This window comes from Adelges cooleyi, unplaced genomic scaffold (genome assembly GCF_023614345.1).
Source record: "Adelges cooleyi isolate 19-005CV unplaced genomic scaffold, UGA_ACOO_1.1 ACOO_flye_CR_arks_rails_tigmint_CR_PRNA_8, whole genome shotgun sequence".
Taxonomy (NCBI): Eukaryota; Metazoa; Arthropoda; class Insecta; order Hemiptera; family Adelgidae; genus Adelges; species Adelges cooleyi.
In genome coordinates this window covers 3989906-4012721 of record NW_026096513.1, presented here as the reverse complement: position 1 = coordinate 4012721, position 22816 = coordinate 3989906, and the positions used below count along the sequence as shown (strand labels likewise).

At 29.6% G+C, this 22816-nt stretch overlaps 3 protein-coding genes across 5 annotated transcripts; 2 read left to right on the top strand and 1 right to left on the bottom strand.

Moving 5' to 3' along the window:
- Positions 1-644: 644 nt before the first annotated feature.
- On the bottom strand, positions 645-9710 carry LOC126845702 (multiple inositol polyphosphate phosphatase 1-like). The gene is made up of 7 exons (XM_050584534.1): positions 9402-9710; positions 4843-5144; positions 4655-4768; positions 4451-4601; positions 2605-2705; positions 2425-2534; positions 645-1594 (listed from the first exon to the last, which is right to left on the bottom strand). Exons 1-7 carry the CDS (start codon positions 9553-9555, stop codon positions 1108-1110), a joined length of 1419 nt encoding a protein of 472 aa, XP_050440491.1. The 5' UTR covers positions 9556-9710; the 3' UTR covers positions 645-1107.
- A 2470-nt stretch (positions 9711-12180) lies between these two features.
- On the top strand, positions 12181-19371 carry LOC126845828 (zinc finger FYVE domain-containing protein 9). Its single transcript, XM_050584761.1, has 18 exons — positions 12181-12346; positions 12459-12595; positions 12656-12717; positions 12780-14175; positions 14245-14393; positions 14449-14545; positions 14662-14820; positions 15640-15792; positions 15908-16108; positions 16636-16800; positions 16907-17066; positions 17178-17328; positions 17404-17508; positions 17716-17872; positions 17948-18173; positions 18231-18351; positions 18697-18858; positions 18924-19371. The coding sequence occupies exons 2-18, from the start codon at positions 12538-12540 to the stop codon at positions 19077-19079; spliced, it is 3678 nt and encodes a 1225-aa protein (XP_050440718.1). The 5' UTR covers positions 12181-12346; positions 12459-12537; the 3' UTR covers positions 19080-19371.
- A 1415-nt stretch (positions 19372-20786) lies between these two features.
- Positions 20787-22745, top strand: LOC126845613 (FUN14 domain-containing protein 2-like). 3 transcript variants are annotated; one of them, XM_050584373.1, is made up of 4 exons: positions 20787-21002; positions 21110-21290; positions 21354-21549; positions 22053-22745. In XM_050584373.1, the coding sequence occupies exons 2-4, from the start codon at positions 21130-21132 to the stop codon at positions 22245-22247; spliced, it is 552 nt and encodes a 183-aa protein (XP_050440330.1). In that variant the 5' UTR covers positions 20787-21002; positions 21110-21129; the 3' UTR covers positions 22248-22745. The 3 variants fall into 3 exon arrangements, with proteins under 3 accessions (XP_050440330.1, XP_050440329.1, XP_050440331.1); XM_050584372.1 differs by having other exon boundaries at positions 20788-21002; positions 21096-21290; positions 22053-22739; XM_050584374.1 differs by lacking the exon at positions 22053-22745 and adding an exon at positions 21688-21863 and having other exon boundaries at positions 20791-21002; positions 21096-21290.
- The last annotated feature ends 71 nt before the right edge of the window (positions 22746-22816 follow it).

Here is a 22816-nt window from a genome sequence, read left to right as displayed (position 1 = left end):
GATTTTCTAAAAATAGTAAAAAGTGAACTAAAAATTAAAAAATAATTTTACTACAAGAACAATATATTACATATATTATTTATTCAAATAATATACCATTTAATAAACGTGGAACTAACATTATCTAAACTAAGCACAAAATAATCATTAAATAGGGTGAAGGAAGGTATTTTCGTGGCATAAGCAATTTCGTGATATAGTTTGTTGATTGTATCGCGTAATTCCCTATTAGACAATTGTCTTGAAAATCACACTGATTCTTAAAACACAGTTATTTTAACAATCAGTGTGATTTTCTAATAGGGAATTACGCGATACGATCAACAAACTATATCACCAAATTGCTTATGCCACGAAAATACCTTCCTTCACCCTACATGGTGTATTTAGCGCTTGATATAGTGGTATCCACTATACACCGTACTCTGTAGTGCACACTGGAATAAGCAATGGTCGTAAAACTATAAACATCCACATTTTCAGGTGCACAATAATAATTTTATCATAAAAAATTAGAAACACCGTAAATGTAGAAACATTATTTTAGTTTTATATTTAATTTAAAACTTACAGGACTAGCCCTTAGGCTAGTTGTACATATTTGTATTTAATTCATATAAATGTTTTTATAATTACATATACAAAGAAAAATTAAGATAAACTATAGTAATTACTAATTAGTAAATTAACACCAATCGCAAAGTAAGCATACAACGTAAGTAAAAATATTGCCAGTAAAAAGAAACTTAACTGAAAGTAAAACATTTCTCGGTGTTAGCTATGGTCGTTAACGGATAATGGGAGAATTATGAAGATAATTTATGGTTGCTAAGAAGTGTAAAAAGGGACTGTAAGGCAAGGAGGACGTGAGGGAACTTTGCAATTTATAAGGGATCAGGACATCCGGTTTTAATATTTAAGCGATTGACAAGGAAGATTACAGGTTATAATGGTATTTAAATTTTTACGTAACATTGATATGGTAGGTAATTTTATAATTTGAAGCTCCAATTTGCATCGGAGCCAATATTTGAGATAATTTCCCACTGAAGGTGGAAGGTGTGGAAAAGTGCAGAACCATTTAAGTAATGCAATACCCATTAAAAATTATTCATCGATTGGAATAGATTCCTCTTTATTTTCTTCTTTACTATCTTCATTACTGTCTTCTTTATTTTCGGGTTCCAAAAACTTATGGCATTTATAGTTATGTATAAATATGTTTATCTTCTCTTCGATAACAGGCCATAAACATACCTCACATGTAGAACCGCCCTTCATCGGCACAGCCACAATTTTTTCGTTGAAATAAAACGCTATTTTATACAAGGTTGGTGAATACCAATTGTAATTACATTTGAAGTACACTGCCGTGACGTTTGCTGCCCATGGACTGAACAAAGATGTTCTCCAATTACGGTCCTTCATGGAATGGTAGTTTGAGGAATCCATTATGATTTCCCTGTCACTTTTTTTTTTGCTTCTCTTTTCGTTTTTGCCGATACCTAACAAGAAATACATGCTCAACACGAACTCATGACTCGTGAAATTAATTGTACCATATGGACCTGTATCTGTCAAAAAAAATGTTGTCCTAAAAGCATAAAAAATATGAATACAATTAAAGATCAATTATGATAATCAATTTGTTCTATATTGTAACACTTGCATAATTAAAATCACATTCATAATCATATATAATCATAATGTTGATCGCAATCATAATTGCCATTATTAATACCAGGGTAACTCTGAGATGCCTAATCTCTAACCCAGGACCCTTACTTTTTCCCAAAATTGTTTTGCAGTGGAATTGGCGTTTAACGATAGAACCGTATTGTATGGAAAGTAATATTACGTATTGACAAATACGTCTTTTATAAAAGTGAGCTTTAAACTGGGTATATTATGCTCAAACTAAGTATTACTAGTTATTATTATTTGTTAATAAAGTAAAACACAAATGTAATATCTATAGTTTGTCAATTAAAATTACATGTAACGCATATGATTACCTATAGCTCTAAGGATATGTAAAAAATTAATTTAATGGTGCTTGGGAAAAACTTTCTAAATATTATCAAAAATGAGTTTATGTTATATCTCAATTCAAAAATTTTTTTTGGTAAAACGATTGATGAAGTCGTTATACGTTTGAGAATTTTGATATTTACGTTATAAAAAAATATGAAAAAAAAATTTTAATATCTTATTAAACCCTATGAGATATTGAGTGGTTCACGATAAGTGGATCACCCTGTATATATTGTGTGATTTCACAATAAATTATGTAGGTGGCCCTGAAGTAATGCTTAACGGTGGGTTCCGGAGCCGTCTACGATTCAAAAGGTAGTTTAGGCCGTCTAGGTTCAAAAAAATAATAAATTAGATGTACAGCAATGTATAAATGAAATTGTATAATACTTGAAGCTATCTAGAAGACGTATAGCCAATGGGCAAGCCCATCGGCCATTCTCGTTATGTCCATAACCAATGGCATAATACCAATACAGATCATCATAATACTCTAATACCTGTAAGAATTTTCAAGTTATCAATCTTATATGTAGCAATTAACAATACGCTTTTTACTACAATACTGACTTCAAGATCTTCTTGGCAGAATACTCTGCACCAAGCTGGAATTACTTTTTCCGCATAAGACCTCTCGTAGCCACATACATCATACATAATTTTAATAATTCCTACAATTGTAATTTTGAAGTTGAAGGCTCATTATTTACAAAAAATCACAAATATAGAAATTACAAATAGGGAGGGGGGGTCTAATAATTTAAGCAAGGCCAGTAAAAAAATTAATTTTTAGTAGATTAAAACCGATAGTATTGTCAATTATTAAGGGAAATGAAAATCACTATTTATTAAGGGACATAGGATTTGCAATATTTCATAAAAATTTGTCTAATAACCATTTTTAATTAACTAATTTTGAAGTGAAAAATATTAAGTATTTCGTTTTTCTAGCTTTAAACCTTTTAAAGTTATTTTTTTCATGTTGTGGCGGAAATTTGATAAAAAATGACTCACATAGAAGTAATTTCGGGTGTATCTATTGGATCAATTCAATTTTTCTTTATAGGGGCTACAAAGCCGATTTTTATTTAGCTAATAAAATAAGTTAGATTTTAAGTAAGTTAAGTTAGAACTTTCAAACAAAAAAAATATTTTTGAAATCGGTTCGGTAGACATGTTAGAAATTGACTTGTTTTAATCTGAATTTATATAAAATTTAATGCTTTCCTTTCCTCTTAAGGCTTCGGAAAAAAATATTTTCTTTGCTGCACGAAAAAACATTAATTGATGGATACGTTTTTAGATTTTGTAAATGTCCCTCCCCTCTCATTTCCTTACTTTCCTATCCCTTTTCTCTTCAATAACTTTAACTTTTCCTCTAATCACTTGATTGAATGTTTTTCCGTGCAGCGGAGGAAATGTGTGATTATTTTCTCGCCGCGCCAAGCCATACCAAAAAGTATATTTTTGCCTTTGCGAAAACCTCGAAAACATGATAATGTTTTAAGCCTTTAGCAAATTTGATCAGTCTCGCGCTAATAGCCAAAAACACTCATGGTGTATATTTATTTATAATCTATAGCCTATTAATTACGATTATTGTTAATCCAGCGACACAATCCCATTAAACGTCTGTAAATTTTATCATACATTTTGCCACCTTTTTGTGAGTGAACGGCTGAACAGAAAGGGCTATCTATCCATGAAAGTGTGTACAGTCAAAAATTAAATCACCACAGAATCAATATGCACAAACTGACCAGTTAACCTACCCAATATATAACCAACACGGGTACGTGATATTATTGCCGAAGAATTCTCACCGTGGCGGCCACGTAGGTTTTTTATAACAATAATAGCGTTAGAGTCATTATCAATAAACAAATATCAATTCCTCGAAAATCACATTGTAGAAAATTTCATTAAAATATGTACTTTTGCGAAATAGAATTATTGTAAAAATACCTCTAAAATGTAAACGTTTTGCCGAATAACTATTACGATACATAGAATCTGCTCTGATATTAATTATTTAGTAGCACATAACTTTTACAGACTTATGTCAAAGTTAAATGTTTTTGAGGCCATGGTGAATGATCCACCATTTGACCTAAAAACATTTAATTAAAAAGCATCTCTATTCTCTAATACCAGAATTATTTGTCTAATATTCAATTTTTTTAATCGTCACAAAAACCCTAAAAAATAAAGGTAAAAAATCATTTAAAATCTTAATGTCTTCAATTTTTTAACATGTCCTTTATCAGATCTAAAAATTTGCTACACGCTATTCATGGAAAAACACACAGCCTACAAACATTATTATGTCAAGAAATACGAGGGGGGATTTAACCCTTAGACATACTGGATCAGTATCTGTATGCTTAAAATAATAGCCATTATTTAGCTTACTTACCTTTAATTTCTTCAGGCTCAATACCCATCTTGTCTGCTATCCTTTGTACAACATTTTTCATAGTGTTACTTTTACCAAATTTAACCATTTCCGAAGAATAATAATCGGTTAATTTTTTTATTGTAAATGAAATATCTTCAAGCTTTTCTAACTAAATTAGACAATATTAATATTCATCCAAAAATTAAATATTATTCAACGTACGATTTGATTATCTTTGTCATCGGCTTTAAACTTATCAATATTTGTACTTCCAAAAATAGTTTGAATAAATATTTCTCCAGTTTCTTGGCAATTTTCATTTGGCATTACCAATATCTAACATTTTATTTTTTAAGCAATTAATTGTTAACAATTTTATATATTTTTTAAAATATAAAATATTTACTTACATTATAATTATCAGAGTTTTGAGGTTTACTAAATATATCTAAAAAAGTATTTTTTATTCTCAACGCCAGTTCATGTATTTCCTCACGTCCATTTTTAGTCAAACACTTGTAGTTCAACTCTTTTCGTTCGAAAATTGATTTCCAATTTTTAATGGCTTCAATATCTGTTTGGCACATTTTGGCGTTTTCAGTAATTATATTTCTATAAGGATGAATCTCCGATAAATGTTCTTCTATAAAGTGTTTTGATACATTTGATGTGCCATTTCTGATAACCATAAAAAGTTTAACTGGTATACAATCTAAATTATAAAATAAAACATTATTTTATTTTAAGTTTAGATTTTTGTTATGTTACCGATTCATTACATATTATATTATCATTTACCTTATTTTTTTTTTTTTTTTTTACTATAAATTACGAAATATGACTACCTACATAAAATATTGTACATAATACATATACACATAAAATAACTCATTTGTAGGAGCATGTAATATGCTAAAACATTTTAATTGAAATAAATTTAAAAAAAATAATTTTGTTCCTTATACCTCTCTTCTATGACGAGATTCAATGGGGGCGCGATTAATGTAACGTTAATACACTAATTTTGTGTTTCCTGAATTCTGAGTAATTTTAGTTAATGTTACTTTATAATGTTTTATATTAATTTCTATTGCTTAATTTCTAGGTATTTTAGTAGTTTTTAGCAGCAAATTTAAAAAATTAATCTAAAAATAACGTTTTTATGCGCCTTCAAAAGTATAAAATATGCCTCCGGGGGTCTTGATAACCAAATAGGACAGGTGAACTAGAAAAACGTGGGGTACATCTTTCTACTTAGATATTAAAACCTAAGCTTTCATGCTAATGCATTAAGTTGTCTCTCATAATGCTGTCTCTCTAACCGAACGGATCAGAAAGTGATAGTATGACTTTTTTGGGAATGAAATTTAATGGATTTCCGTGCTCTCCTTAAATTTCATTGCAAATTGAAAAGACTTAATTGCTTTTCTCTCCAAAGTTTGTTTTATGTAGATTGCTTCAATTTTTTTGTTAACTACCTACTTGCTTAACATTTAAAGTAATGTGGTGCTCAATTTTACATGACATGTCATTAAGTATTATTTTATTTAGAAGAGAAAAGATGATTGTGCATGAATTATGAGTTAAAGGGGTTATTAATGAGAAGAGAATGTTATTATGTATTCAGAAGTGTGAAGTAGTAAAGATGCGCCACACGTTTTTCTAGTTCATCTGTCCTATTTGGTTATCAAGACCCCCGGAGGCATATTTTATACTTTTGAAGGCGCATAAAAACGTTATTTTTAGATTAATATTTTAATCTACTTTAGTTATTTTGTTCTTTTTCGTTTTCGTATGTACGTATCTATACATTTAAATGTACAATGTTATTGCTGCATGGTCAGAAGGATTATCATAAGAGTTAGTAATCAATTTAAAAGCTTATAATTTTAGATTTATTACTGTATAAATTATCATAAAAGTTGAATAAAAGTTGTAAGAAAATGCAAAAAAAGTGTAACGATGGGAATGGGTGTGAACTTGGTACCGCTTATATCTGAGCACCGTTCACGCCCAAACGCACCACGCATAATTTTTGTTGGCGAGTGAGAAATAAGTCTTTTTGAGTTGCAAGATTCCACCCGGAACGACGGACAAGAAATCGACCCTATTTTAACTCCCTTAGGGGTGGAATTTTCAACCTCTCGTGGATAAATAATGCATTATCATCGAATTGTGAGCTACCCTGAAAGTTTCAGCCGGATAGCTAATCGGTAAGTGCTCGAAATTTGAGTTGCAAGATTCCACCCGGAACGACAAACAAGATTGTGAGTTCATAAAAACGTTATAATAATAAAGAAAACACCAGTGTCCGATGTGGCGCTGAAACTGTTAAAATTTGTATAAACGCAAACTTTACCTGTCATATAAACTTTTAGTTGGTAAAGTCGGGTTAACTCACGGATTACTTAATTGGACGAATCATCCAAAGTGAATAAAAAATAATCATTGTAATCATGAAACCATCAAATGGAGTCATAATCTACATAGATCTATGAATAAGTTGGGTCCGGTCCAACTTCACCTTAAGTGATCTTTACCATCAGTAAAGGTTAAAACAGGTGTTTTTACTTTTTTATATTGACACGACACGAATGGTGACTGATGCGCGTGACACAACAAAGAGTTTTTGTGGACGTGGGAAAGCGAAGAGAGCGAACACCGAGATGGCCTGGCGGCGATCGGTGGTAGTTTCCCGATGTGGACTTTGATCCTCAGACTGGTCGGCGCGGCGGGAGAACAAGCTCACTATCGGGTGACGCATAATGTGTCAGCGGGTGACAGAAAAGTACAGCGTGTCCCCCAACATGTACCTATAACGTTGAGGGGACTGCGTCAATATGGAAACTGCAATAAGCGGCTAGCACAAAATACTTATCACTTCTGAAAAAGCATTTTTCGGACGAGTCTGCAACCACGAAAGAGCATTTTCATGTCTCGTTGAAGTACCGAATAAATTTAGAGTAGTAGTGGAATTATAGATAATGAAATAGTATATTAGGAAGCAGTAACAAGCTAGTATCTAAGGCGGCTAGTAAACATCAAGTTTCTGGCAAATATTTTAGTGTTTTCATAATATCTGACCTAAAAAAATTCATAAGGAATATGACCCGTTAATTGAATTTATTTTTCAGTTATAGTTTGATCGTTGTGAATACAACACATAATTTAAACATTTAACATCCCCATCTTGTATGTGATTATATATATTAGAGATAAGAGATTAGATACTCCTAATTAAGTACTTCTAATTAGGTACTCCAAATTAGTTACTCTTAATTAGGTACTTTAGCGCTTGTTTTGTAAATAAAACAGCTGATAAATAATTTTAATGTACTGGCCAATTAGTTTTTGCTGATATTGAGAAACATGCTTATTCAGACAGTATATTTAAAGTAGGATAAACGTAAAATATATTTATGATTTTGTAAAATTATTCATTTACGTGTATTTTTTTAATGTAGAATTTTGACAAGACAATGTGTAGAAAAAGACATATCTATGTTCCAATGTATCGGATTGTAGAGTGGATACTTTAATTTCTTTTTCTTAAGAGGGCGGGAAAGGGGGTAAGTTAATTTTTTTGAGGGGCAAGCACAATAATTTTACTTCTATTAATAAAAAAAGCCAACTCGTAAATTTTTAGTAATTGTATAAAATCAAGTATAGTGTTAATTTTAGTTTTTTCTGTTTGATGTCCATTTATGAGTTGGGGTATTAACTTAAGTTCAGATTCCAAAATTTCTATATCAACTTATAGTATTTGGAAAAAGGTAAAAACGTGTGCGAGTCTAAAAAGGATTTATTTTGAGGATTAAAGGAACTATACTAGATAATATTGGATTATTATAAGAAAATCGTTTTTGTAGTTGTTTGATCATTCGAACAATCAATAAAAAAAATATTATTGTCTTTACATGGTTCTTACTCAGAACCTAACTATTTACAGATATCGGTAGTTCTGTAATGTAAGATCCAAATGTAGCAGACAATTTACGATGAATTTATGATTATCTACATTGTTTTTTCTTCAGGTAATGAGATGTTATTATATTTTGCAAACAAAACAACTTTTCCCAAAAGCACATTAAATAATCTATTAACTGTTCGAAATTCCTTAAGATAATCAATTTAAGATTCGTCTCGGGGATTGAAAATGTTCCGTGTCGTCGCGGAACAATATAGTTAAAAAAGTTTAGGCCCAAAGTCATAGGAACGGTAACAATATTGATTTATCTGTATTCTGTTTAATTTCCTTGCTTATAATACGTTCAAGTTGTAACATTTTTGTAATATTTTTCCGGAACACGAATTCTAATAACACGTTTCATCCCGAAACGGAACTTGATGTTTTGGTACAATATAACCAGTAACGTTTTAGTCTCTGGTTTCACTATTATACAACTAGCTCCTAAATCTGAATCGGATTGTTGTAGATAACCGGATACATTTTTTTTTTGCTTTTATACTTTTCTCACATTTTGATTCCATGCTGATTTTATTTAGAAGTAATAGTATAATTTAAAATGTTTCTCTTACAACGAATAGTTGGACTAAAAATATCCTGGGGGCGAAAAGAGGGGCAAGAATTTGTTTTGAGGGAGAGACCTCCCAACCTCACCTTCTTCCTCTGGGTCGTGCCTGAACTTAATTTTAAAAAGTATGCACTTATAAACAGTACAAACTTGAAATGTGCAAAGTGATAAGTCTTCTGTGTTAAAAGTTTATCGCGGCTTTAATAATATAAAAAAAATTAACAAATCTTTACATTTTTTTAAGAGGTAATTATTCAAAGCTGGTTAACCACCACTCAACATTGCCAGCAAATTATTTTAGCTTTGATGCAGTGATGGAAGGTATTGTATTTATATTTAAATACTACTAAGTGTAGTATACAATTAGTAGCGGTTAGTTAATATTACAATTGTTTATTTAAGAAATAGTAAAATTAAGTCAACAATCAACTTACTACTTTCTGGTAATTCAATTTCTTTCGAAGAAACCGATTTGTATGTGGTTTTTAGGGGAAAATACCAATATTGATCTGTCTCTTCATAACACGGATAATACTCATTGGCATTAGTAAATACCAATAATATTGACACTACACATAAAAACTTCATTGCTAAATCAAATTATGTATTCTGTGTAAAACAATATATTATATTCGAAAAAATACGTATCTATTAAAAATTAATTTGGCTTAATAAAATCGGAATTAATTTATTGGAAAGATTAAAGTATGAAGATGAACAAAAGAGCTTAGAATACAACAGTAAAAGAAAAAATGAGTTGTCTGATAAATGATTACAATGTATTAATTTATTTAAATGTGTTTTCGTAATGAAAATAGGTTATTTGTTTTTATTACATATGGCTATGTAGCCTTGTGATTTTACGTGGTATAGTTAGGAAAAATATGTAAACATAAATTTGTACTACTTGTAATAATAAATTGTGTATTTGTACACCCTGTTTATTGCTATAACATATTCATACGCATATCATTATACAATTAAGTATAAACAAGCCTGAGTAAATAATGATTTGTGTACTATAATATTAATACACCATACTTATGATTTATAGTTTTAAATCTTCTGACTGCGTATTCTACTAGCCTAGTTCCCCCCCCCCCCACTACGCTACAGTAGTGGATCTACGTCATGCTATTAAAACAGTATACGCACCATTGTTTATTTAATATTGCAAAATTATTTGGTAAGATATTCGAAAAATGAAAAGGTAAAAACCATATAAAAAAAAAACAAAATCCATTAGGCACTAATAAATTATAATCTTAACTCGGCGAGTAGGACGAAAGTAAATCGGTACCGTGGTATTAAAATGACCAAGCGAAGTGGGTCTACCTCAAACTATATAAATTTAAAATGTAGTTTTGTCTGTAACAGCTTATCTTATAGACTACTGGATAGGTAGAGTTGGGTTTTTTCTTTTTGTAGGCAATTTTCCATAGATAATTTTTAGCTTTTCATTATTCAAATATGCTGCCAAATAACTTTGCAATAATAAATAAACAATGGTGCGTAGACTGAGTACTCAGAACTCGAGTGAAACCGGGTAAAACAACTAGTAAAAAATAAAAAACAAATAAACAATAATATTATATTGAACAATATGGATGAAATAAACAAGGTATACATAGTTATGTATGAGTAGTATGATTAATAATAAAGAAGAAAACAGAAACTACAAAGAGCATAAATGTTTCAACGGTTAGCTCAAAAACTACCAAAAGTAGGTTGAAACTCCGAGGAATAAAATCCACAGACTTATGGTCTGAAAATGGGCTTGACGGCCGTGCTATCGGCAAAGTTTGCGCCCTGCGGTGGTTTTGCCATAATTCCATGTCACCGTGGGTCCACGAAAGCGATCAAGATGTTACAAATATCGCAGAAAACTATGGCCTCGTTTGCAAAGGTCGTCTTGTTCACAAAATAAACGAATGAACAGACGAGCAAACACTAGGAAAACTCGAATAGAACACAAGCTACGGAGATAGTCGCGTGCACAAGATACATCGTACATGATAAGATAAACCGATGAACGACAATCATAAACGTCAGACTCGGTTTCTTACTATGTTAGATGTATACATACTATGCTGTCTTACTAACGTTTTAAGATTTTCTAGGAGAACGCCGAACTCGTGCATGGTAAAGAATGTTAGTAGGGATTTGCTTTTATACTTATTATTATTTCCATACTAGATACCTTCTCCATTCCACTTAACTAACACCTATTGGCTATAAGTGTTAGTTAAGGTGGTGCGGAATTTGGAAACGCAAGTTAAAAGAAATAATCTAGTTAGTTGGCAATCAACTCAGATTAAAATAATACTCCACTCCACCTTTCTTCCTGCCTTAAAGTTGAAACTTCAATAACGCCCAAAATTGGTTTTCCAAAACTGGTTATCGACTAGTCAACATTTTTAGTACATTATTTTCTATTTAAAAAGTCAATGAAATGTATACGTTACCATTGAAGTTTCAAAAACTGATATAAAAATTATTAGTTTGAAAGGGGGTAGCCTTAGGAATGTCAAAATTTGAGGAAAATTGAGATCACATATAAAAACACTATGACAAAAAAATGTAATTTACTTTTAAACCCAATGAGATATTGAGTGGTTTACGATAAAATTATCACTATGTATGTAACCACTTTTCAGAAAAGCGTTAGTTGAGAAGGTATTAGTTTTACAATGATGTGTTTTTTTGTGTGAAGTCATTATACATTTTTACATGCTTTTCTTTAGCTCGCTAACACGTACGTATGTTTGTACGGGTATTTTTCAAATCTTGCAAAATTAATTTAACCCATTTCCCGAAGTCGTATAGGGCTAAAACTTGGCACAGACACTTATTTTAGATTACAATACAATATCCTGTAATAATATTGGGACTCGGACATCCCGGTCGCCCTACACAGGGTCAAATGTGGGGGGTCATCACTAAAATTTCAGTTTTTTCCAAATCTTATCTGAGATTGGATCTTATCTGCAACTGTATCGATCTGTGATCGTATGCGACCTAACCTGCCTCATCATAATCGAGAAAAACATCTAAACAATTTAAATTAATTATTTAGCCAATACCTATGAATACTGAATAGGTATATTTTATAATCTACTTCATTGTGGAGGTGAGATATCTATAAATCAATTGATTATAATTTGTTATCAATTTAAGCGTATAGACGTGATAAGCGAATGTTGGAGGAGGGAGTGAATAATAATTATTATTTATTACTGAATAAACCAATAAGTAATACCTACCTAATTATAAAAAACATCTTTTTGCACTTTAGTCAACATCGAATATTGTAGATTATATAATTGAGTTATAGTAACGTTATAATTGTGAATGTTTAAGTAACAATAACATTTTAAAGGTACAATTCAATCATTTTTAACTTTTGATATCATCCTATAGATTTTTATTTTATTGTAAATTGTTATAGTTTTACATATTTTATGTTTTTGTTATGTTAACTGTTTTGTTAGTTTTCAATGTAAGCCATAACCTATGCTAATTATGGGATAAATTTATCCGTACAATTTGTTCGCTGAGAACAACTTGGAAATGGAGAAATTTGCTGTTGATTTAGATAAAGTACTTGACGAGTTTGAGTTCAATGAAGGTAATTGTTTTGTTTTATATTAAAGCTGTTATTTATAATTATTATTTGTTTTATGCATAGAAAAAGAACAACTACAAGCATCTATCCCAAATGGCCTTTCTAGTGTTGGGTCAAATGCCCAGGTAAATTTTAAGTGTAAATATAATATTATGTAATTTTCTAAAAATTGATTTATCTGTTTTAGATTACAGCTTCGGTTTCTAGAAATGTTTTACCAGCAGCTAACTATCGCCGGCCTGCATTTGAACCAATCAATATAGCTGATGCAAATTTTGGTATAGATCCAACCACATCAACTATATCTGATGCTAACAGACTGTCAAACTTGGTTGTACCTGATCCAGCCACATTTCTATTAGATAGTCATTTAAATACAAGTGTTGAAATAACTGGCAGTGAACTACATGTTCATGATCCATTAATTTTAGACTCAAATATACTGCCAGAAAATAATGCTATACAGGACACTTTGAAAGAATTTCGACCAGACTTATTAGAATCATATGATTCAGCTAAAGAAAGCGATAAAAATTATTCATTCATTGATAATGACCATAGGCTACCAGATATTGCATCGTGTCCTGTATTGATAACATCACCAGATTCAACTAAAGATGACTCTACTATATCTAGTGAACTACAGTCATTAAATACATCAGAGGTTTGTGAAATAGATAGTACCAATGCTGAATGTTCAGATGTTGAACTTTACAAATGTCTTGAAGAATATGAAGATCAAGAAAATGTATTATCTGTCAACAATAACTGTTGTAGTTCTAATGACGTAATTACACCAAACTCAGAATTTACAGATGAATTTATTGCTGAAAAACCACTCATTGGTGATGACAGCGTTTCAGGAACAAAAGATTCCACTTCGTCTAATTCGTCTAATGATTTGCCCTCTACCAATGATGAAATACAAGATTATATCGAAGAATCATCAATACCTATTTGTCATGATAACGATACAATTGAAGAAAATTGTACAGTTTCATATCATTATGACACTACAACCAAAAAAGCGGATGATATATTAAACACAGAAAGTGGTGTTAAGGAAGCTTTAGAAAATCCCATAGAATACAAAGTAGAAGAAAAAAGTTCTCATAAATTAGTCAAAGACATTCCAGAGTTACCAATTGTTCCTGATACAAATTTAGAAGTAGAGTCGGAGTATGAAGAATTATTTAACGAGACAAACCAACTAATTACAGATGTAACAGCGAAAACTGATTTGAATGAAGACAATCTAAATGAAGCTGTTAAGAAAGATTATGTGTTTTTGGTTGAAACACAAGTTGAAGACTATGACGATACTCTAGAAAAAGAACATACAGATTCGCTTTGCAGTTTAGAGTCCACTGAAACATTACTTTTAAAAGATGATAATCAAGTCAGTGTTGCTACAATAACTGATTCTTTAGATTCTCAGAGTACATGTTCATTACCATCAGAAATAATTGGAGATAATTTGGAACCGAGGAGTATAGAAGATAGTCATATACAGAGACCAAGCACATTAAATTTAAATGGGACTGCAACTAATGAATCTGAAATGCCATCTACATTGAGTACAGGTATTTGAGAAATAGTTTTTTTATTAAAAACTATAATGCTTTGCTATACAATTATATTTTATTTTATAGATTCAGATTGTGTTTTGTCATTATCTGAACGGCAGCTTGGCAAAATACAACCTTATTGGATACCTGATGAAGCTGCTAAAAGTTGTATGCGTTGTGATATAAAATTTACAGTTGTGAAAAGAAGACATCACTGCAGAGCATGTGGAGAAGTAATAAACGAGTAAAAATAATATGCTTTTGTTACACTTTCATGTTGTATTGTAGGTGTTATGTTCAAAATGTTGTAATTTACGAGCTCGCTTATCATATATGAATAATGAAGGCCGTGTATGTCAACAGTGTTTTAGTACACTAGAAAAAGGTGAACCATTTTGTTGAGCATTTTAATAACAATATTATGTAGTATATAAAATAAATATATGTATGTTAAAAGATTTAATTTTTTTTTTAAATTTCAATGATATTTTCTGATCTCAGTTTCTCTAGTTAAACAAAAATCAGCAACAATTAAACACCCCAATCCAAATAACCCTATGGAGTATTGTTCAACTGTTCCACCATTACAACAAGTAGGAGTTTCAAGAAATCAACCTGTGCCATCTGTTTTAGTTCCCGTTAGCGTACTTAAACGAGAAGGTAAATAAACATAAAATGTAACTTTGAAGTATAAATCTATTAATATTAAGAGATTTAAGTATTGGGTACGCCATCAATTTATACAAAAAAATTGTTTTCTGTCAAAAGCTCTCACGACTTAAGTTTTGAATATCTTAAAAATAGGTGTTCACTATTATATTTTGAAAATATTTGATATGCCTAAGTTATCAGTAGAATTTTATTGAAACATGATATTTTAGTGATTTTTAAACTTAATTTTTATAGTTGAAGAAATAAAAATCTGACATTGTAACGCTTAACAAATAACTTCATCTTGTATAATCTTTATCATTTTTTACCAAAAATTATAGATCTTTAAACATTTAATGTTGCAGCTTAGAGAATTTTCCTAGTAAAGTTATTCAACTATAACTTATTTATTATGTTCAATAATATAGCTAATATTTCCTTAAAGATATTTAACAATTTAATATTGATTTTTAAAATAAGTGGTATACAATGACAGCGACAATTTATGCAGGGTTTTTGCTGTCAAGAAGCGATTATTACCTCCCTCCGTCATTAAACTATGAAGAAAATCCTATTGTTGCAGGAAACTCAAAATATAATCAGTCACAGTTTTTGTGCATGACACCAATCTAATTATCCTTGTAAAAATTAACATAATTAAAATTTGTCATAAAACAATTGTTTTGTCCAATATTGGGTTGTTTTACCCCTTAGGCTTAATTAAGGCTGTACTCATGCCCTTAAATGTTATTAAAAATAAAAATTACTACATATGTTCTAAAAATAAAAAAACCAAGGTTTTAACGTTAAAATACAATTTTATGTTAGGTCGAGTAAAATCCGATGTTCCTAAACAAGTTATGTTCAGTGATGGTATTCGGCCTGGAGGTGATCTAACAGATTTAGATGGATCTTCTGAACGAATTCTCCCAGTAAGACGACAGTCAAGGTCATTAAAAAAATTGAGTCCTACTGTTAACCGTAAGTTAATAATTATTTTATTCTTAGAATATTAAGTGTTTTTTTTTTGTTTTTAATACTGTCGTATAAAATATTACATCAAGTATATTACCCATCTTAATATTGAATTTTTTAGATGTAGTTATTCCAGCCAATAGACGTCCATTGAATTCGCTAACTCAGAGTTACATACCTAATATTGGCTTACCTCCTGCTGCTATAAGAAATCAAGGGGAACTAAGATTTGACGACACGGAACGTCCAATAGCTGTTAATGATCCAGAAACTATGTTTGCCATAAATCCTAATTTATTTCTTTATGTTAGGAGAGTATTTTGTAAGTATACATTTAGTTATATATATGGGACATTCTGAGTCAAACCACGTGGTCATCGGCTAAACCTCCTCAACATTTTTTTTATAAACTTCTATTAGTCTAATATTGATTTTTTTCATATTTACGCCCAAAATCGAGGTTTTTTAAAGTAATTTTTCACGAAAAATCAATTTTGACCAGTTTTAAAATTCTGAAATTTTTATCATAAAATCAGACTGAAATCAAATCTTTTGACGAGGCCGAGATTTATTTCCATTTTTTTTAATAATAATGAAAATATATTTTCTTCAAAATCTGAAATAAAAATGTATAATTTTATTCGTAAGGCACATTTTTCACTTCTTACTCCAAAAATAAGCAAAAAGTCAAATTTTACCAAGACATGTTATATTTTTTTAAATAAAAAAAACTAAAATTATACATTTTTTTCAGATCTTGAAAAAAATATTATTAAAAACACTAATTATATATATATAATTTCTATGTTTATATACAAATTAATTTGAGTGATATGTTTTACTTTTTAGTGGACTGCTGTGTAAAGCGTGAAATTTGGTGTATGAGTACTGAAGGCCTGGCGTGTGTGGGTCAAGATGAAGTGGTAGTTTTATTAGAAACCATTCCTAATGAAAAACATCCACCTCGTGACTTATTTTTATTCATTAATCATCTTTACAAAAATGCATCCATAGGTATATTTTGTAAATTTGTATTATAATAATTAAAATTATTTTAGTATATACAAATAGATTATTTAATAAATATTATCAAAACAATAATTGTTTTTTTTTTTTTTAGGTGTTACTATGACAGATATGTCATTTTGCGCTCCAACCAACCCTACATTACTAGATTCAAATAACCATGGTGGTTTTTTATTCGTTAGACAAACATATCAATGTATGCAAAAGTTACGACTTCCATCACCTCCTCATTTGTTTGCGCTCCTTGTTCATCAGTAAGTAGTATCATTAATTTGATTTAAATTCAACATAACATGATTTCTAGAAACATGCATTTTTAAATTAATAAGATTTTTTGTATGTAGTATAATTATATTTTTATTTAGATATGAAACACCCTGGGCTAAAATGTTTCCGATTCGTTTGATGTTACGATTAGGAGCAGAGTATCGATATTATCCTTGTATGTTAGTTTCAATTAGAAATCGACCATCTTTGTACACTGAAATTGGCCAAACGGTTATCAAACTTTTAGTAGTAAGATATAATTTTTATTTTTTCAATTTTCAATTAACTAAATCTAATTTTTTTTTTTTTTTAATATTTTTGAAGGATTTTCGACAATACTCATATGGTTTGCCGACTGTTAAAGGCTGCCGTATACACATGGATGAAAAACAAATTATGGTGCTATTACCTCGAAATAGATATGATCAAGTAAATAATGTATAAATTTTATTATTTTAAATAGTTGATGAAAATTATGATCTTTGTTATAACATTAGATTATTAGCTACAGTTATATAGAAATGTCCTTCTCTGTTTTACACAATCTATGCTTTTTTAATTGAATTTATACTTATAAATTTGTAAATATATTTTTAAAAACAATTTTAAAGTAAACTGTTGTGGTAACTGTTTTAGGTTTCTAGATTAGTGTTATCGTCTAATCGGGGACTATTGGCTTTTGGTGCCAACTTTAGTGCTGTCGCTGACTCACATCTAGTCTGTGTGCAGTCAACTAAAGATGACGGTAACTACAATACACAGGCAATTAATATACACAATAAGCCTAGGCAAAGTAAGTTGATTCGGTTTTATTATTAGCTACATAATATTAATAACTTGACATAATAAGAATTTAATTTACCATTAGTAACGGGTGCTAGTTTTATTGCTCTAAATGGTGATTTGGAAGATGATGCTGGTACACGGTGGCGAATAGTAGAAGATGGAGTTATGGTTGAAATGTCAACACAAAAAATGATTCTTTTGCGTGATGCTCTACGGACGATGAAGGATTTTAAATTAAATTGTGGGACCAATGACGAGCAAACTGTAATTTTTCATTGGACAGAAAATGATACTAATTTTAACATTGGGTTAGAAAAAATAAACATTCATCTGTTCGGAAAAGTATTTTGATTCTTTTTTTTTAGTGTAAAAAGTTGTATTGATGGCACGTCACTGCAAGGAGTGCTTTCAATTAGAGTTCACAATGGAGTAGACTATTCAGGAAAGAGTCGATTTATAAGATGGACTGAAGTGTTTGTGATACAAGTAAGTTCATATTACATTAAAATTGAAGGTTACAACTTAAAATATAATAATAGCAGAACGTAAGAATTTGGTTTATAAATTATAAAATGTATTAACTGATTAAAAATATTTATCATTATACAAACTATAACATTCTAAAACTACAGTGCCTGTTTTAGTTTTAAAATTGGCTACCCACGAAATTTTTTAATTATTATAACAATAAAGAAATTATTCCATTTTCAAAGAAATAATTATATCATTTTTTAATGTAGTTTGAGTAAACAAATTAGGATACTATATAATATTAGCATTAGTTATTAAGGATCAAAGAGTTGAAATATTTTATTATTTTGTAAATTTTAGAGTGAAGAAACGTCAGATCGTGTAGCAGAACCACTAGATACTAGTAGGACAGCTGAATCAATAGCTAAGGCCACTTGTACTGCTTTGGTACCTCTTTTAGACCTATTGGCAGCAGCATCTTTAACACCACTTGCTTTGCGCATTATTATAAACCCCGATTCAGTAAGTTTTCCTTTTGCATTACCCTATTACACGTTTTCTTATGATATTTATGAATAAACAAACAGGTTGGCTACGAAGCGGGTAGCGGACAAAATAAACTTCCACCTCTATACATGCAAAGTCTGGATGAACATCTTGTTCCAGTTGTCAATGCTATTGCTAATAAAGCTCAGCAGGCATCTGTTGTATTGGAGTTATTATTTAGAGTCATGGAACATTAGTTTGATAAATAGTGCAAAGTGTTGAACATGATTTATCACATATTTTAGAAAGTATTATTTTACAATTTTAATAACTGTGTACCATACATAATAGTACTTAGAAATATTGACTATACGTACCTACTAATTATTATATCCTGATACTCTTTTTATTGAATTAAATGTATATACATAAATTTTACGTTTAATGAATATTGTGAAAATAATCTGAAAAAAATTATATAGATATTTTTATTCACTTGTGCTAAAATTAACCTGGCCAAGTTAAATAGAAAACCCAAATTATAAATGTTAAAAATTTGTTAGTTCCCCTTATTTTGTTGTGATTTTACTCAAAACTATATTATTATTATACTAAATATAAATATTTAACTATAAATGTTACATGTTGTGAAAATTTTAGGCTCTAATTATTCCTAAATCATTTTTTTTACATGCATACATACATTTTACTAAGAAAAAAGTTTCACCCCTTCTTAGGGTAAAGGGTTTATAATATTTGTTTGGTTTGTCATCGTTTATCGGTATTACTATGTTTGAAGAATATTCCATACAAATTTGGAACTAATTCGACTATTTAAAATCGAGTAATAGAGTACTGTAATTTTACGTTAAAAAATATTTACATTTTTTAGGCGTTTTTCTAGATTTTGAAGGGAAGGGGTGAACTTTTCTACTTTTGACCCACTAAAGTACCAGTCGCGGATCGATATAGTTGTTCCCAAGTAAATTGGTATACAGAAAAAAAAGTTATCATGACTTCACACGACACACATACCAACAAAAAAACTAGGTCATACTAAAACCCTGGCAACCTCGTTGTGCCATAAATTATGATTAAAAAAAAATTATAATACCCAATTTATTAAATGGGCATCAGATTACAATTATTTTTAAAGCTAATTGCTTAAAATAACTATTAAAGTTAAGCTCCAATGTCTTACGTTAGTTATCATGGCGTAGAAACCATATTGTAAATATTAATTTACGAATTATGTTCGTGTGTGCCTATAAATGTGAAAAAATAGAACCATATTTTAGGGAACTAATACAAATTTAAGACGCACATAAAGCAACACTCAATTTATAAATGTGTAATACCTATTATATGGCCTGTTCTATAGATACCTAAAACGGTGTAAATTGGCCAATAACCATGAAAACAGAATATTCATTGTAGTATAATTCAAAATTCGAAAATCGAGTCTATGCAACATAGTGAATTACATTTTGATGACCATTTAAAGTATGTTAAATACATTTATAGTCTCAAGTACTTGTAATAATATTCACATTATGTGCAAAAACGTATTGTTAATTTACGATTTTGATGAGAATTGAGAAATGAGTATACCGATATCCGAATTCGAATATTAAATAAGGGATTAGGGATATTATCTCATATCAGACAGTGTGTACTCTATAATAATTGATAATTTACCATGTTAAACAGAGGTAGATTTTATGATTTTCGCTATTGAGGGCAGAACAATGTTTACACCCATAAATTAATTTTAATATTTAAAAAGAAATATCAAAATTTCCTGTCCCTTATATATTGTTGCCTGACCATAAATCCACTGTGTTAGAAGTTAATATTGTCACGTCTTGTCAGTTGTAATATAATTGCGATAACGGGTTGGCCATTCTGATGGGATTAAGTTATTGATGGTTTTTTACCCAACACAAATGATTATAATATTTTATTGTTACAATTTATTTACATCGTACTGCGTACAATGTACTTTGTTGAATGTTGAGTCACTGTTCACTTGAGTTCATTTTAAATTTCATTGTCATTTAATATTTATTTTCTTGCGGAATTAATAAATAAAAATACCGTACTTGATTTCAAACTAATAATATTATAGTTTCAAAATTTATTTAATATTTTCCTTGTTAATAGGAGCCTATATCATTTGGGTGAGTAAACACTAATGCTACTTTTGCACATTTATTTCGTTATTTAGTTCTGTAATATTTAAAAAATAATTGAAATGTAATAATTGTGGATAGTTACAATTATACAGTGGAAAGAAACGCTAAAATAATGGCACCCTCAGCTGTAAACAAAAAAGATGATGGACCGTCCCAAGATTTTGATTTAGAAAAAACAGCCGATGAAGCGAAATCATTGTTGGAAAAAATTATTAAGGATGTAGGCGAAAAATCTGCTACTAGACAACTGATCTTTGGTTCGGCATCAGGATGGCAAGTAAATTGTAATTTATGGTACAGAACATGTATTTTATATTATTTATTTATAATGAGTAGGTTGACTGGTTTTGTCATGATGAAGTTGGGTAAAGCTGCCGCATTTACTCTTGGTAGTGGCATTATAGCATTGCAACTGGCCAATTCAAGTGGTTATGTTAAAATCAATTGGGATAAACTAACAAGAGGTGTGGAAAAAATAGCAGAAAAAGTCGAGGATAGTACCGCGGATAAGAAAAAAGGATTGATGAACAAAGTATGATATAATAATTGCAAATATTTTCAACATTTAAAATTTTGAAATACCTTTATATCTTATAAAATCACAAAAAATTATGCCATTAATGTTATTGTATTAATAACATATATTTTCAATGTACACATTATCTTCTAGGTTAAAAACATTGTAGAAAACAATTCCATTATGGCTGCTGGATTTACTGGTGGTTTCTTCCTTGGTATTGGCTACTCATAAATGATATCCAACGCGTCTAAAGATTCTGTTGCACATATAACAAACTTTTACCTATTTAATATGAAGACTATATAAATTCACTTGTACTAATTTAATTTTATAATTTTTTTTTTTAATGTAATAAAATAGGTATTAGTTAATTTTTAATATAAATTAAAGTTATAAAGTATAAAAATAGTACATAGTTAATGGCATTCCTTTTTATTTAAAAACCATACTTGGTAGTAACTATCAGCTACTATGATAAAAAAAAAGTCATGATATGAAATATGGACCAATTTCAGGTTGGCCGTTATGTCGATCAAAAACTCGACAAAGCTGAGGATATTTTACGGAAGAAAGAAAAAAAAGCAAAACGTTGGTTTAATCGTATATCTCGCGATGAGGACGAATTTGTTTTTGAAGAGATTCATGTATTTCTAACATGTTATGCTATTGGTCTAGTTTTAGGTATTTCATGTGGCATAGTAGTCCGTTAAAGTAATTATTAAAAAAAAAAAAAATGTAATGTATTTGTTGTTGGTGGATAAAAAATGGCTAGAAAGTTAATGAGTTAGCTTTTAACTGTTCATATATTTATATATTACATGCATTAATCTACAATGTCCACTTGGGCAATTAGCATTATCTACAATTCTTTTAAGAATTACGTTGACTTATTACTTTTATTATACATAAAACTATAAATATATTTGATACTAGTCAATTTGTGAGCCCCTTCTCTTAATTTATTTTTGTTTATGATACTTTAAAGTCTTAAAAATGTGGAACACATTAAATTATGTATTTTTATTATCCTAATATATATGTTCTAATGTAACGTCAAGGAATTCAATAAAATAATAATGATGAAATACAATTTAAATATGTAACTTAGAAGGGATTAAAAAGCAACCAAAAATACACAGCAACAAAACAAAAATTATTTTTTTTATTTTGTAATTTTTGTAATTTGTTAAATCCTTTTAATATAGTAGTCTATAAGGAATTATTAATTGAATGACTAATTAACAATCTTTCTTTTTTTTTGTAACACAATTCTGTATTA

Bases quoted from the DNA above. Each gene is read 5' to 3' on its own strand.
- LOC126845613 (XM_050584373.1), top strand. From the start codon at position 21,130: ATGGCACCCTCAGCTGTAAACAAAAAAGATGATGGACCGTCCCAAGAT. The intron at 21,291-21,353 runs GCAAGTAAATTG...TATAATGAGTAG, and splicing joins TTTGGTTCGGCATCAGGATG to GTTGACTGGTTTTGTCATGA. The intron at 21,550-22,052 runs GTATGATATAAT...GACCAATTTCAG, and splicing joins AAAAAGGATTGATGAACAAA to GTTGGCCGTTATGTCGATCA.
- LOC126845702 (XM_050584534.1), bottom strand. From the start codon at position 9,555: ATGAAGTTTTTATGTGTAGTGTCAATATTATTGGTATTTACTAATGCC. The intron at 5,145-9,401 runs GTAAGTTGATTG...TTTATAATTTAG, and splicing joins AATTGAATTACCAGAAAGTA to ATTGTATACCAGTTAAACTT. The intron at 4,602-4,654 runs GTACGTTGAATA...TGTCTAATTTAG, and splicing joins ATGACAAAGATAATCAAATC to TTAGAAAAGCTTGAAGATAT.
- LOC126845828 (XM_050584761.1), top strand. From the start codon at position 12,538: ATGGAGAAATTTGCTGTTGATTTAGATAAAGTACTTGACGAGTTTGAG. The intron at 14,176-14,244 runs GTATTTGAGAAA...TTTATTTTATAG, and splicing joins GCCATCTACATTGAGTACAG to ATTCAGATTGTGTTTTGTCA. The intron at 14,821-15,639 runs GTAAATAAACAT...ATTTTATGTTAG, and splicing joins TAGCGTACTTAAACGAGAAG to GTCGAGTAAAATCCGATGTT.